The sequence below is a fragment of the Falco naumanni genome, chromosome 9 (assembly GCF_017639655.2).
Source record: "Falco naumanni isolate bFalNau1 chromosome 9, bFalNau1.pat, whole genome shotgun sequence".
Classification (NCBI taxonomy): domain Eukaryota; kingdom Metazoa; phylum Chordata; class Aves; order Falconiformes; family Falconidae; genus Falco; species Falco naumanni.
Window position 1 is genome coordinate 31757961 of NC_054062.1, and position 15422 is coordinate 31773382.

Sequence of the window (15422 nt, forward strand, 5' to 3'; positions counted from 1 at the left end):
AACCGTTCCCTTCCACTGGAGAAGAGACAGAAGCATGCTTGGGGCAGAGGTGGGAGGTGTGGGAAAGCCAAGGCTATTCCTGAGGCACCACCATCACTGCTTTCTGCAAGGTTTTTGGGGCACAGTTATCACCCAACCCACCATTCCTTTAAAAGCTTTTGCTACTTCCTGTCTACTGAGAAAAAAAATACACCCAGGTGCTCTGCTCCTAAATAGCAGGCACCAGCCTCAATTATAGGGCTGGAAGTCAGCATGTTCAGATGTCTCATGTCCATAAGTAGCTGAAGAACACATTGCTGGGAATAGGAAAGTTCCACGTTAAATCAGAGTAGCAGCACAACCAACTGGAAGTCTTCAGCTGAGGCAGGGAAAACATATAATTGTTGATAACCACTAGCCTGTAAGCAACATCGCTTTGATCCCATGCTTCATTCACTAGGTACTTCACAATTTTTGAAAGCAAACAAGGCAGAGCCTACAGTCTTGATCGTTGTAGAGCACCAATGGATTCCTGGGAGTAGCTAATGCTGACAGCTCAATGAGGAAGGGGCCTTGGGACCCTCCTCCAAACCCCAACAAACATTTGATTAAAGATCATATCATAGTGAATGTTCACTATCCACACTTACTTAATACCTTTAAGTGCTTACTGACAGCAAACTTACTTTAAAACGTCATTTCTTATTTCTTTCTTTTATCTCACAGAAGATAAAAAGGGAAATTCCATCGCATGGAACCAAACTGTAGACCCACAGATGTCTGAACTTGAGCCATCCTGCCAGTCCCAGTCAGCAGGAACAGACCGATATCCTTCACTCTGACGGTCCCCTACAGCATGAAGACATTTTACCAATGGATTTGGCAGCTTCCGCTGCTCACAGAGCTGTGCAAGTGCTCTGAGGAAGCCTCCTGGCCCCAGTTCTGGAGGATACCTTGCTCTGATCAGGTTCTTCCCAGTACTGCCCCTCTGGTGTTGCCACACTTCTTTTCCCTAGACCTCCTCCCAGTGTAAGCCTATCTTCTTCTGTCACATCTTATTCTTTTGCATGTGAGTAATTAAACTGATTTCCTTCATCTATGCGCACTCCTTGAGCTTGTATTGAAAGGAGTAACACCTCCTAGTGTGAGAACCTGACACCACAGTGACAGTAGGACAAATTCTGATCAAATGATGAAGCCCAGGAACAGCTTAGTCTAGTTAGAAAGGATCTTCACATATGGATCATGCTGAGTGCAAACCCAAACTTTCATGGTGGAATGGTGTCAGTCTGTCATTGTATCTACAGCTACTCTAAACTTTCACACCTTCCTCAAAAACAGAGTGTACTGCTCATCATCACTCACTCAGACAACCTAAAGATACCTCTATAAATTAATGAGACATACTTCACTTTCTAATTTTAATGTCGATACCTTCTGGCTATATTTTAATATACCATTACTGCATAAATTGCATGAGAATGCCCTATCATTTTGGGAGGTCAAGCATGAGGACATCATACATTATGTTTATTTGCTGAATTCCTGCATAACTCAATATACCAAGTATTATGGCTATCATCTGTATCATTTGACAGTGTTCCCATGAACTAGATAATGCACTTCATCCCTATGACATTATGCTAATATTAATCCAATCCATCAAGTTATAGAGGCTTTAAAGAAATTAAGCTTTGATAGTTTCTGGGACTGCACCAAGTCAATGTCCTTCACTCAGCACAAACCCCCGAGCTCAAGGCCTAAAGGTGGTGCCAGTTTTGAAATGTTGCTTCCCTGAAAACTTGAAAGTACAGTTTCAGCCCAAAATTATACCTTGTATCTGTTTCCCTTCTGGACATGAGTAACTAAGACATAGCCAACTAAGACATGGCAACCTTGGCTTTCCCCAGTAAGTCACCTGAATTCTACCTTTCCAGACTGTTTGCTGAGATATTTGCCTCCACAGCATGATACACCAGATCTCAAGTTACATATTCATGTTAACAGAATACAGCCCAAGTTAGCAAGTTTGCAGCTTGGCTTATTTACTGGGGTTACCATGCTAACTCTGCTTCACAGCTTTGATACAGGAGCTGGCTGCACCTTGCTGGCTTATGGAACAGGTGGATACGATCTGTAAACGCTTGTGTCCAGCCACACAGATCTGACTTGCTTGATACTTCTAATGCATGAAACCAGCACTTTTTTTGCTACCATCTGGGTTCAAAGCACCCAAAACATAACCTAGGTCCATGTTTAATGCAAACAATTAGGATCTAAATTAAACCGTTAATGATAGCCCCTTGAATCAATAAAATACTGAACCTCATGTCTAGTGTGGTAACTGAGATCAGTATCTCTCCTGTGAGACATGAGCACAAGATAAAGCTTTATTTCAGTGACTTAAACAGATTAAGTACACACAGTTTATGGCCATCCTATAGGTCTGCCTGGAATAAAACTTTGTGTAGTGTGTGAATTTCCTCAGGAATTATTCTGTAAAGATAATGCCTGGCTCATACTTACAAGTACTTCTGCTTTGCTGCTCAGTCCTTTTCCATAATCGTCAGTTGCAATGACCTGAAACTTGAAATAGGATCTTCTCATATTTTTGAACAGCATAGCAGTTTTTATTAGCCCAGTGTAAGCTTCAATCACAAAACCTTCTTTACCATCCTTGATTGGAGGAATGATGAGTCTGTATTGCATGGCACTGTAATTCCCAGTGTCTTTATCATCAGCCTGATAGGAAAAGGAAAACAAGCAGAGGCAAATAAAGTAAACATGCATGCAAAGAATCATTAACCTTGTCCTTTAAATAAAATTACATATTGGTCCAGCAAATTTCTTCCACTCTGACATTTAAAAAAGTAGATCACAGACAGCAGATATTTCTATTACTTGAAATGGTTCATTTAACTTTGCTGCATACAGTTTTGCTTTTCCAGCAATTTCTTTCTCCTGTGTTGGCACACTAAACTGCTAAAAAGAAAAAAAACCACAAAAACCCAAAATCCAAAAAAACCCCCGACAAATATAAATGGACTTTTCAAGTCTGCAACAAACTATACAGGTAAGAAGAGTTCAATTCTAAGAAGCATCCACTGCCAAATTCTTGTCAACAATTAAATATTAAAGAAAAAAACCACCAGCAACACATTCACAAACTTACACAATATGAATGTCTTCCCTCTTTCTTCCCTCTTCTTAGAGATATTCTGCACTCTCACTGATTGAGCGCATGTATTTTTGGAGTAATGTCATAATTTTTTATTAAAAAAAAAAAAAAAAAAAAAAAAAAAGGATTGTGTGGCATTCCTGAAATGCTGCACAATGGATCCAATGTACAGACCCAGCATAGGACACGAAGCTGCCCTAGCATTCTCCCATTGCTGAACTGCTGCAGAATTAGGACACAGTGCTGGCAGCAATGAGGCAGCCCTCTGAGCTATGTTATGTCACCTGCCTTGTGCCTGGCAACCCTGCGTAACCCTGTTATGGCTTCTCCAGACCTGCTCCTTTGTACAAATGATACTCCTGTTCAAAAGGTAGTACCCATATTCAGATACGAGTGTTTCTGAGGACCCTTATAATGCTTTCATGTCCTCCATTATGGAAGGGGTCAGCGAGATGGTAGCTAATTTTCACTTGTACATTTGCCCGCTCATTAGACTTGGGCACTGCCTCAGCATCTGGGACACTTCAGCATCTATTAGTAGGCTTTTATCAAAATATTGGCATGACTTCTTAAGCCTGTAGCTTAAACTAATGTTGTAGAAAAAACACCCTTAACTTCAAAAAGATGCAGGTGTCTGTGTAAAATCTGCACTTCACCATGACTTAAAAACAAAACCGTCGCAATCTAGTCAGGGTTTATGGCTGCATGAATAGCTTACCATGATAAGCCACTGCCACCTATAAAAGCATTATCTGTGCAAGGTCATTAAGCCTTCACTAAACAGCCGCTGATCATCATTAATTGTTTCCTCACCACCAGTGGACAAGATCTGTAAGGTGGAAACTTAGTAAATTACTAACTCCTATTTTGTCTTTATTTTCTGATAATTTTCAGGGAATACCAGTGAGGAGATGCAACAAGCAAATCTACGCACCTCAGTGATTGCACCGCACACCATCAAGAGATACCCACACAGATGAACGATCTAGGTACTCAAAGCTGTATGCGCTTTCCATGCTACTCCAACTGCTATCAGACCAGATGGAATAGATATAACTATACAGCGCTTAAGCAATAATATCTGAGCTGGTTTATCTAGAGGTAGCAAACATGTTTCATATAGCAGACTGCTGCCCTGCTGAGCTGCCCAAAAGATGAGCTCCCACAATGACCCTGGCTGCCACTCATCACAGAGACAGAACTGTTTAAAATGGTCCTTGCATCCTTGGTAAATATTTTGTTTTCCTCTAAATTGACAAAGCTTTATCTGGCTTGGCTACGAAAAGCATAAATATAAAACGTGTTAAAGTGTTTGTGTTCTCTGCTTCTATAACATTTTTATAAGGCTTTTAAAATCAAGGTTACTACCTCTTGGGTGATCTCAAACCCCTTTATTAGCATTTTTAGGAAAGATGGGGAAGGTTAAAAGCTTTCTGAAATTTACCTTATTCTGTCAGTCAAAAGGTAAAGATATCAGTGAGCTTTTCCACAGCACTCCTGCTATCCAACTGGCATGGGTAAATACAACCCCAAAACATCACGAAACCAGCAGACGGGAGCTTGACAGGTGGATTTTCAGGACTAGGCTCATTTTTGGCTTTAGCTTTGACAAGTAAATTGCTGAAGGAACAAATATATGTGAAAACAAGCTATATGGCACAAGGAAGCGAGAAAGTGGCTGTACCTAAAAATCAGGTTGATATGCAGGTGCTAACAGTCATTACGGGCTGAAAACTAAATGTGAGCACTCAGCACCGAGCTCAAGTCAGCCCTTTTAAGAAGTGCATAAATGCCTGATTTGCACAACAGGTTAACTTCATTCCTGCAGCAATACAGCTTCAGTGACCATATAGGAATCTTAGTCCCACCACAGTTTGACCTCATGTGTTCTTAAATTAGCATGTCGTGGCAGGCTGATCTTGGCCACTTGCCCAAGGCCCACCCAGCCACTCTCTCACCCCCTCCTCAACAGGGTGGAAAAGTTCACGGGTTGAGGTAAGGACAGGGAGCTCACTTATCGATCACTATCACAGAAAAAACAGACTAAACTTGAAGAAAATTAGTTTAATTTACTGCCATAAAATATATTCGGATGGTGAGAAACAAAGACAAAACTTAAAACACCACCTCAGCTGTGTCTGGCCCTGGAGCCATTGGAAGGGGCTGTGCCTGGCCTGGGGCAGCCCCAGCCTCTCCTCCCAGAGACCCCTCAGCTCCTACCTGGGCATGGGTACCCTGTACACATATAAAAATCAGGTATTTCTTTTCAAGTATCTGTTTTTAACTAAATGCAAAGGAAGTCTTAAAATTACAACTAAAAGATTCCGTGTGATTACTGTTACTACTAAAATTGCTCTGAGTAAACAAACAGCAGGAGACACTTGAATACATAAAAAATAGTGTTTTGCAATCCAGCTAAAAGGCCGCCTATGTGCCACCCAAGAGACAAGGAAGAAACCTCTTTGAAAACTATTTCATGGTGATGCAGACCAGCTAAATTTTTTAAATAATAATTTCCTTGCCTCATACCTAACAAATCACTGTGCATGCATCTAAGTATGGGCAAATACAGAAAAGACAAGTCTGGAAAAACCCACTGACCTATCCACACTCAGCTTTGCATGTTGGTAATGGAGCTGGGGGGAAAAAAACCCAAAATATCCTGTAACCCCATGTGGCATGTTCTTTGGGATATGAGGCACATAGCATCAGGGAGGGGAGCAATATCTGATCTGGCTCCTTTGGGGTCTGCACTGTAGTGAGACAGGATTTACAGCAACTGCCCAGCTAACTGGCAAAGGCTCTCTGGAGTTGCCATGCAGGATGAGCATTACACCCTTTCAATAAAAAGCCAATTTCTTTGTTAAAATGAATTTATTAGAGTGGTTCAGCTGGGCCATAAGGCTATCATATTTTTTAATATCAGCAAATTCTTTCTGAACAGAAAGATAAGACTTTTAATAGTAGTTTGTTTCAATAACAACAGAAGTCAATTTCACCTTCAGCATTTCACACTTGTATCTGTGTGCAACTAAGGACAAACAAAATTTGGATCCAAATTAGGATATTGATATTGCAAGCACACACATTAAATAAAGTCAGGCTTTCTGAACAAATGTCAAAACACTACTGTAGTTGCTTAGAAGTAACGGTACGGTAAGTCTTGCAGCTGAGTTTATGCATGAAACTCCCAGTGAAAGAGGCATTTTGAAATTTTAAGCATGCAGCCTCTAAAAGCCTACATTTCAGACGCCCAAAGCTGGTAGACAGGCTACAAGTTAATTTTCAGAAGTTCTGAGAACTAAATGGCACTTTCCAGAGAAATCGATGGCCTCTGTATCACTACAGTTCAGGCTATTTCCATTCCAGAAACCATCTACACACAGATGAGCAAAGCCAGGTGCAAAACAGCCTGAGGAACTCGTAAAAATCACCAGATTCCAATTCCAAATGTTTTAACTTTAACTTTGCTGTTTCTATTCCCCCGCCCCCCTTTCTCCACTCTTTATCCTTTGATCAAACCTAATTGCCACCCAGTGCAACGTTCAGCTTTGCAGGACCACCAGAGAGAGCTTGTGAGCTGCTGACATTAATGTACCAACTCCTTTAGTACAGAGTAAGGATGTTTGCTATTCTCGTAATTTGTCCTGAAGGTAAATATTTTTGACACTTTATTAGGAAGAGATATACGACATCTCAAGAGTTGCATTATGACTGTCAAAGAAGAGAAAGAGCTATACTTAATCTTAATATTACAGCAGTATATCTTCCTTTTGTTATGTGAAAGAAATATAGATGCCTCCTAAACTCTGCTGTGATTGAGTACTGATAAATATGTATGATTTTAGGAATTACCAGGCCAAATTCAACCTTCCTGTAACTGAGCGTAAGCATGCTCACACAAATGGAGTTTCATCGGCATCACTGCACGCTGCCTCCAGCCCTTACCCATCCTCTCCCATGGAGGAAGAGGCACAATTGTTAGGGTGCTCCCTAACCCCATCACAAAACCACATTACACCAGCCAGGTATCACCTGAAATATGCTGCTTTAGGCCCTAGTATTGAGGGTATTTACTGCAAAGTCATTAACAGTTATTTTTTATAATTATATTGGCAGCTATCTCTCTTGGAGAAAAAAGATTAATAAGCCAAGCAATCTCGGTAACTACATCCCCTCCACAAGGACTGCCAGCACAACTCGTGGCAAGCTATTAGAAACGTTAAAATTCCTGGCACTGCAGAGGCAGCCAAGAGACGGACGCTGTCAGTGCAGGGTTCACTCTCAGAGAAGCAATGTCTAATTCAGCCCAGCACCACAGCAGCAAATGGATGAATTGTACAGCTGCTTTGTTGCCAACAAAAAGTGCTTTTAACACATCTGTTCCCTCAAAACAGAGAGGAAGCAGAAGGGTACTTCCTGTTTAGTTTGGTTTTCACCTTTAGGAGGACTGAGAGGGAAAAAATATTAGCTCAAGTATGGAAATATAAAGGACTCGCTAGAGCTGAGCCAAGCTGCATGTCTAGAAGACAAGAGATGAAAATAAATGAGCTGAAAACCAGGAGTGATGGAGATCCCTTCAGTGGTGCCTCTGTAACCAGTTACAGTTTGTCTTAGTATGTGTTGTTCTGGTGTAATTAACACAAGACTTGGGTTGCACGTGAGCACCTCACACAGCAGCTGTCCCTAAAAGCTGTCCAAATATCTCACAGCTGAGAATTTGGTGGAAAGAACTCTGTAAAGGAGGTTAAGTTTGAGAAGCAGATGCCAGGAGATGCAAAGCTACAATTTTCCAAGGCAGACTATGGCAAAACCAAACTGATGACCATGAGTTTGAAAGTGCTAGAGACAGGTAGCTGTGAAAAAGAGCACTGTAGTGAAGAAATACAGGGGAAAAAGAGGGAAACTGCAATAGCTACAACAAACTTACTGGCTTAAGTGTCTATACAATCACAAACCAAAACCGCCTCTAAAACAGTACAATGGCAGATGTGGCTTCAGAGCTGAAAAATATTCAACAATCTGTAAATTCCTACTGGCAAAAATGGTCTTGCTCTAAAAGCTATTTTTTGTGCCAGCAACTGATTGGAAACAATTGAACCTGCCATCTGCTAGGAAGAAGAAAAAAACCCAGCAGCCCAGTCCCATTCATTTTACAAGCCCTATTAGCATCCTCAGGCTCATGATTAAGGGTGACTCTGCTGGGGAGACTGGAAAACATTTAAAATTAACAATTGCATTTAACTCTAAGCAGCTAGTTTGAATTTAGCTCCAGCTGATAAAGATAAAAAATGTAACTGTCTGATGATTATGCAATAGCTTCAGGAGTTACTGTTAATGAAGATTTTAATGCTTACCCCAAAGAAGCCACTGACAATTCTGGTGACAATATCATGCCACATGGCATTGCTTTTACAAGTCTTTCTAGGTGAGGGGATAAATGCCCTACTGTAACTCTGTGATTGTGCAGCCATAGCTATACCTCACACTGTGATATTCCCTGCAGAAATCTGCAGACTTGAGAAATGTAAAATAATCACCTTTCAAGAATGCTGCATGGAACCAAAGATTACCTAATTCATGCCTTAAATGCATCATTTGTTAGGCATACTTGCAAAGGTGCACACAGAGGAAAAGAACGGACTCTGCTAAGCATATTGTTGATCACTGATGGGCCTACTCCAATTAAACCCCAGCCCCACGGAAACTTCTGAGAAATACAGGTAGTAAGAAAAAAAAGTGAATGAGAATTGTAAACTTTTTCCTCCAATGGTGACAAAAACCCCAAGGTGTGGAAACATGGATTGATTTGGATAGGCTGTCTCATGGGAAAATTGTTGAGTAAGGGGTGTTCCCAAGCTTCTATTTTAAAAAACGTTAGAAACTGTCCTGATTTCAGCGAGGATAGGTTTAATTTTCTTCTTAATAACTGGTGCAGCGCTGTGTTTTGGATTTGATGTAAGAACAATGTTGATGGCACACTGATGGTTTTGGTTGTTGCTGGGTAACTTTTGTACCAAGTCAAGGACTTTTCTGTTTCTCAGGCCCTGCCAGAGAGGAGGCTGGAGGGGCACAAGGAATGGGGAGGGGACACAGCCAGGACAGCTGGCCTGAACTGGCCAAAGGGATATTCCATACCATTAAACATCATGCTGAGTATATAAAGCTGGGGAAAGAAGGAAGAGGGGACATTTGGCATTATGGTGTTTATCTTCCCAAATAACCGTTACGCGTGATGGAGCCCAGCTTCCCTGGGGATGGCTGAACACCCGCCTGCCCATGGGAAGCAGTGAATGAACTCCTTGGTTTGCTTTGCTTGCGTGTGCGGCTTTTGCTTTACCTGTTAAACTGTCTTTATCTCAACCATGAGTTTTTTCACTTTTACTCTTCCGATCCTCTCCCCTATCCCATTGTGGGGGAAGCGAGCGAGCAACTTGGTTGCTGGCTGGAGTTAAAACATGAGAGAAACATTGGGTTTATAGCATTTTCTGCTATACCAATAGCAATTAGCGCTCAATACAGTAGGTTTACATGTGTGTGCTGGGAGGGAGGGCAGACCACACAGTTGATCCATGGGATGGGATGGGAATGACCCAGCATTGTGAACACTCCAGGTATACTTCCCCCTTCCAGCCCCTGTAGAAGGTACCTTACTCTGGAAGGCATGTGCAGGACTAACAGTCTTAAAAATGCTGGAAAATGACATAGTAATTGAAATAATCTAATATTACATTTGAAAAAAAATCACAAAGGGTAGTAGTAGTTTTTCTGAAGGCTGCCAAAGGAAAAAAATAGTACTGGCTTTTATAGTAAAAAGTTTAGCAAGCTAACACACTCTACAGAGATACATTCTTTGAAGTAAATCACCTGTGTGCTTGGAATTACTGTATTATTATTCTTAGCAGGGCAAGCAGCTTCCTGTCAGAGGCCAGATGTTACAGCAGATGCGCGTTTCAGGGTGTGCTGTTGTAACTGCAAATAGGCTTCAAAGTAGATTTTCAATTCTACCAAGTATGTTTTCTCCCTACAGATTACTCTATGATTCATAAATTATATTTTAAATAATAAAAGATTGTGGCTGGCAAAGCAGTTTATTTTCACACAGAAGTTGTTCTCTTGTGTACATACAAAAGCAAAATTAGAGAAGGGAACACTTTGTTTTTCACAGCAGAAGGCTGTCTCAAGGTGCCTCGGGGTGGATCTCACTTTTATAGAAACTTGCCACTCTGAAGATTTACTTGTTATCCCACAGAAAAAGGAAGTACCAAAATAAATCTAGAGGTTATATGCATGAATAGAAAATAACCGAAGATTTAACATGGATGAATATGTCTGGGCAAAAAAATAATCCTGGTATTCTCTCTGTATGTAACACACAGCCATTACCCAGATTTTTAAACATTTGTTTTACTAATTGCTTTAGGGTACTGGGCAACTGCTATGATAGATTGCTTTCAAGGATTACAGTTAAGTGAAGAGTAATTGCTGTTCTCTTGCATGTCATTAAGGTAAAAAAAGCATAAAATGGCTTTATTTTATTTTGCTGTTCTGCATATTAAGATATTTAAACAGTAACAAAGATGAAGTTCTATTACTAAGCCTATCAGAAAGGGGCGCAAAACACAGCAGAAGTCTGAAATGAAGATGTGATCAACCATACTGTAAGAACCAAGTTTCCTTCAGGATGAAACTGCATTTCAGACTCCAGTGGCTCCTACTATCATCATCAAACCTCTCTGCTGGCTTCATATTACAGCCATTTCTATCAAATATAGGGTCAGCCACTTCCAGAGACTGATTCACTGGCATTTATTTTGTCAAGCTTCCTTTTCTGCAAACATTTTCGGTACAAAAATACCTTTATAAACTGAGGAGTAATTCAGAAAAAAGCCCTCTTAGTTTCTTTACTAGAATGAGGACCTCAGATATTTCCTTGTTTAAATGCACTTCAACAAACGAGAAATATTAATAGTCTGCAAGTAACATTTAAAAAGAAAGGGCTAATAACATACCATTATAGTGAAAAGTCAATTCCTACTAGTAATTTCCCTAAAGATTGTGTTGATGTTGGTTTCTGTTTTTATAGAGCAGATTGAAAATATTGTGTATGTGGCTAAAGGAAGTCTAGTTCTAATTGTGATGAGAAAACTGGGAGTTATATGGAAATACCAGTTGCAAAGAAAAACAACTAATTCTAATATAACAAAATGCAAAACAAATCTCAAACCACAACATTCATAAATCAGTAGTTATGAGTATTACATCTGTTTAAAATTAATATACACATAACAAAAAGCACAAAAAGGCCTTTAGTCATGGAAATGGGCTCATATATGTTGAAAATTCTGTGAAAAAAATGAGAATTGCAGAAAAGGGGAGCAAGCATAAGAGGTTATTACAGCACCAATCCCCATCAGGACTGTCCAACACCTGAAACCTTTTTCTGAGCACCACCAGAACTGTAATTAAAGTGATTATCCAGACTTCTGTTCTAGCTGTTCCCCCACTGCAGGCACAACACAATCATTGCAAGTGACAGGGAAACCCAAATAAGCAGCAACCAAGATGTACTGCAGCTGTCCTACCCACCATGGCTCCTGACTGCCCTTTGGCCTTGCATCAAATCACCAACCTGGACTCAACAGATCTTATCTGTGCATTGTGTATCCTTGATAGGCTTTAGAGGAAACAAGCAGGCTTAACAAGATGGCTGTGTGAAATTGCCTGTAGATTTGAGATGCAATAATCAGACTCAATCATCATTTCAAGAGAAATGGTATTTTAACACAGCTCCACATCTCCTGCTGAGCTATTAGCCATATAAACATGGTCTTTAAATTGCAAGGACTAAAACATTGGTTTAAAAGTGCCATTTGAATAAGTATGTTCTTTATTTATTTTCCAAGAGACATTAGTACTTTTCAGCTTTCAGAGGACACTGGCCTTAAACCAATCATATTCATGTAGAATAATTCATATGGTATATCATTAACCCAATTAACTCTAATTAAAAGTTACTTTGATAATGATTTCTGGCATTCTTCTAAGCTCAAGGTTCCTTTTTATCTACTTATAGTAATCTTTCTAAAAACCTAGAGCAAGACAACATATTATCCTATTCTAAAAGGATTTTATATTCAAATAAATATTTTCAAGAGAGTGGTTGCTGCTGCCAGAAAAACGGCTGCACCTTACAGACCTGGGAGAAGCAATCCATAGTATTTGTCTTAGTCACATACGTAAGCATTTTGATGATGATGAGTGTTCATATAATATTTTATTGGCCTATTTGTCTCTAAGCTCAGTTTGTGTGTAAGATTATGTACTCAGTATTAGTTTTCTTCTCTCCTGCATTTTGTTTGTTTGGCCCATGGCAGTTGCATTATTTCTTACTCCCAGTGCTGCTCACCAGGCTGCATGGCATAATTAGCACCAAGACTCGGGTGCTTTACAAAATGTTTTTCAAGAGGGGAAGACTTGTGCTTTGATGGGAGAGGGGAAATTCTGATTAAGCCACAGAGTATATTTGACAAATTCATCTAAGACCGATTCATATAAGCTACTATATTAAAAGTTAATGACTACAGCAAATCATTAAATATGTTAAAGAGGAACTTAATGTGTTTGGGTTTTTTATTTTTTTATTTGAAAGCTGTAGTATTTGCATTGGGCCATAAAGCTCGTAGTCTTATCTTTATATAAATTACACTCATAAAAAATGGGGCATTCTTATGTGTAAATAATACCGTACAAAGACAGAGAGGTAGTTGAGAGTAACTTATTAAATGCTAAAATGAGACAAAGCTGGAGATCTGCCTACAGCTAAAGGGAATGCCATCAGGACACTAATAAGGCAGGGCAAAGCCTGAGCAGGAACCGCTCTGCACATACCCCTGCTTTCCTCTGGGAAAACACAGCTGCACGCCAAGGAAGAGACCTGGGGGCACCTTAATACATGCCTTGGCCTGGACAATTGCTGGAAGAAGCCCCTGTGGATCTTGGTGTGGCAGGGATCGCCTGGAGGTAAGGATCTGGGCATAAACAGAGCTGTTAGTCCTTTCCTGCAATACAAGCCCCTCTTGGTATTAATACCAATGTTGTTCTGACATTTCAGACTATTTTTCTTTTTAAACCAGATACATTTTTTAAAACTTAAAATATTGTTTACCTCTTGCTTGATGTAACTGGCATACTCTCTTTATAAAATAAAGACACAGTGAATTTCTACCCAGATAATAATTTTTGAACCTCCTTAGTGTCTACACTGTTAACCACGTACCATTTAGTACTTCCAAACTAACTTCTCTTGGCTCATCATTTCTATCTCCCATTTGATAAAAGGGAAAAATTATATTAGCCTAAACTGCCACTAAACGTTAACTACTGGTAAGTGCCTGCCACTATGATGATTATGCTTAACTAATTTAATTACAGTAATGGCAAATGAAAGCAGGCATACCCTGTAAATCACATCTAACTGCAGGAGCCATATCAATATCTAAATAGCAGCCATTCCTATTACTGCAATTAATCCACCCATCCATTGATCTTTTCCCATGGTGATTCTACCCACAGTGACTAGACAACAGGAGCTGGGTTGAAGCACCATGTTAAAACAGCTCCATGGTGCCCCAAAAGACCTGCCCACTTGTAAAGCTGCCCCAGCGTTTCAGCAGACTGAGCTCTCGATTGGTGCAGCCATGTTAGTATGGTCTCCCTCCCGGCCTCTGATGCTCAGCTCAGGAACACGTTGCAAACTTCAGGAAGCTGAAACTGAACATATCTGGTATCTGAACATAACAAGGAACAATGTGGTGTTCATTCAAACCCTCTGCTAAAGCTACAAACAGCTTTGACTTTGAGCTTTTAGGAGAAAGAAAAAGTTTCAAGATAGATCTTGGTTTTCTGTCATGATACTTTCCTCAAAAACGAATGCACGGATAAATTGTAACAGAAGTCAAACCGCTATCTGGTACTTGCGCTTAACAGGAAATTCCAGACCCTGATCTTCAGATGTAAAAGGCTGAAGTAGATATAGGTACACAGATTACCTCAACTCAGGTATTATCTATTTAAACCCTTCCTTTGCTTTCCTGCAATAGATCTAATTCTTATTTTCAAACAACAGTATCTCTTTCTGCGACTCCACAAAAAAGGCATTTCTTGCTAGCAGAGCCAGAACAGGGCTTCCAGAAGTAGCATCTTCTGCCAGACTGCCAGAAGGCCCTTGTTGGGAAATTTTTCTTGTACCCATTGAGGCAAATAAAACACAAATCTGTGCTTAAAATATAAAAATATAATTAATGACTGTGATTTTCTGTGAAGGTCTGCTGAAACATGGTTAACTAGTAAATTACGCTATAGAAGTTGTGTTACAGAAAACTTTTTGCTACTATATGATGCCAATTAAATAGTGTGCCAAATGGTTGCCTACCCAACAGTTGGGCTAAGTGTTTTCCTCAAAAAAGGAGAACTTTGCTGTACTTCATCACTTTCACATGAGAAGGTAAATGTAGGTGCTCACAATGTGAATTATCTTCACTCACAGCTTATTTATCCCTTTCCATGGTACATAAAAGTTACACAACTGATGAAAAAGTAATGAGAAATATATCATTGTTACCTTGAGTTGCATTTTTATGATACAAATGCAGTAAATGGATCTTATCTCACCTCTGATCAAATGCTGTTTCTTTCTTTCTTATTCCCTCTTCACTGAATTGGGTTGTCCTCATTTCTCTTTTAATATGCCCTGCTGTTCTACAGATGTCAGTTTATCCCCTCCTCTGTACAATTTCTTAAGCATCTCACTTCACAACCACCTCTACATATTGACAGCACAATAAATGCCCTGGTACAGAACAATGTTATGACTTATATTAGCCCTGTCCACAGATGCAGAAACTGACATAGGTCAATAGGGGAGCATGGATATTCATATGAAGGGATATAAAAATAAGGGCATTGGATAGTGATCAACTTGGAGAGTGATGAGTAGGAGTTGGTATTAAAAACACTCCCCCCTCCATACCCCCCCCAGTGACTGACAAAGAAAGGGTGGACTGGGAATTTTCCAAGAACTGACCTGACTATCCAAATCATCCACTACTAATAGAAGTCTTCAACTTTCAGGTTTTCAAGCAAAATCTGTCACAGACAAAAATCAAGCGAAAACACAAAGAAGCTAAGACTGAATCAACAGAGTCCCTGTTATACCTCTAGAATGACTAATTTTGTTTAATACAAGGAAAACACTGGCTCAATT

At 40.0% G+C, this 15422-nt stretch overlaps 1 protein-coding gene across 8 annotated transcripts in view; it reads right to left on the reverse strand.

The window, feature by feature from the left end:
* The window catches only part of PCDH15 (protocadherin related 15), a 443015-nt gene that overhangs the window by 48777 nt on the left and 378816 nt on the right, over positions 1-15422 (reverse strand). For all 8 annotated transcript variants that reach the window (XM_040607327.1, XM_040607329.1, XM_040607326.1 and 5 more), the window contains one exon: positions 2506-2721. In XM_040607327.1, the coding sequence (XP_040463261.1) occupies positions 2506-2721 (216 nt within the window). The remainder of the gene's footprint in view (positions 1-2505; positions 2722-15422) is intronic.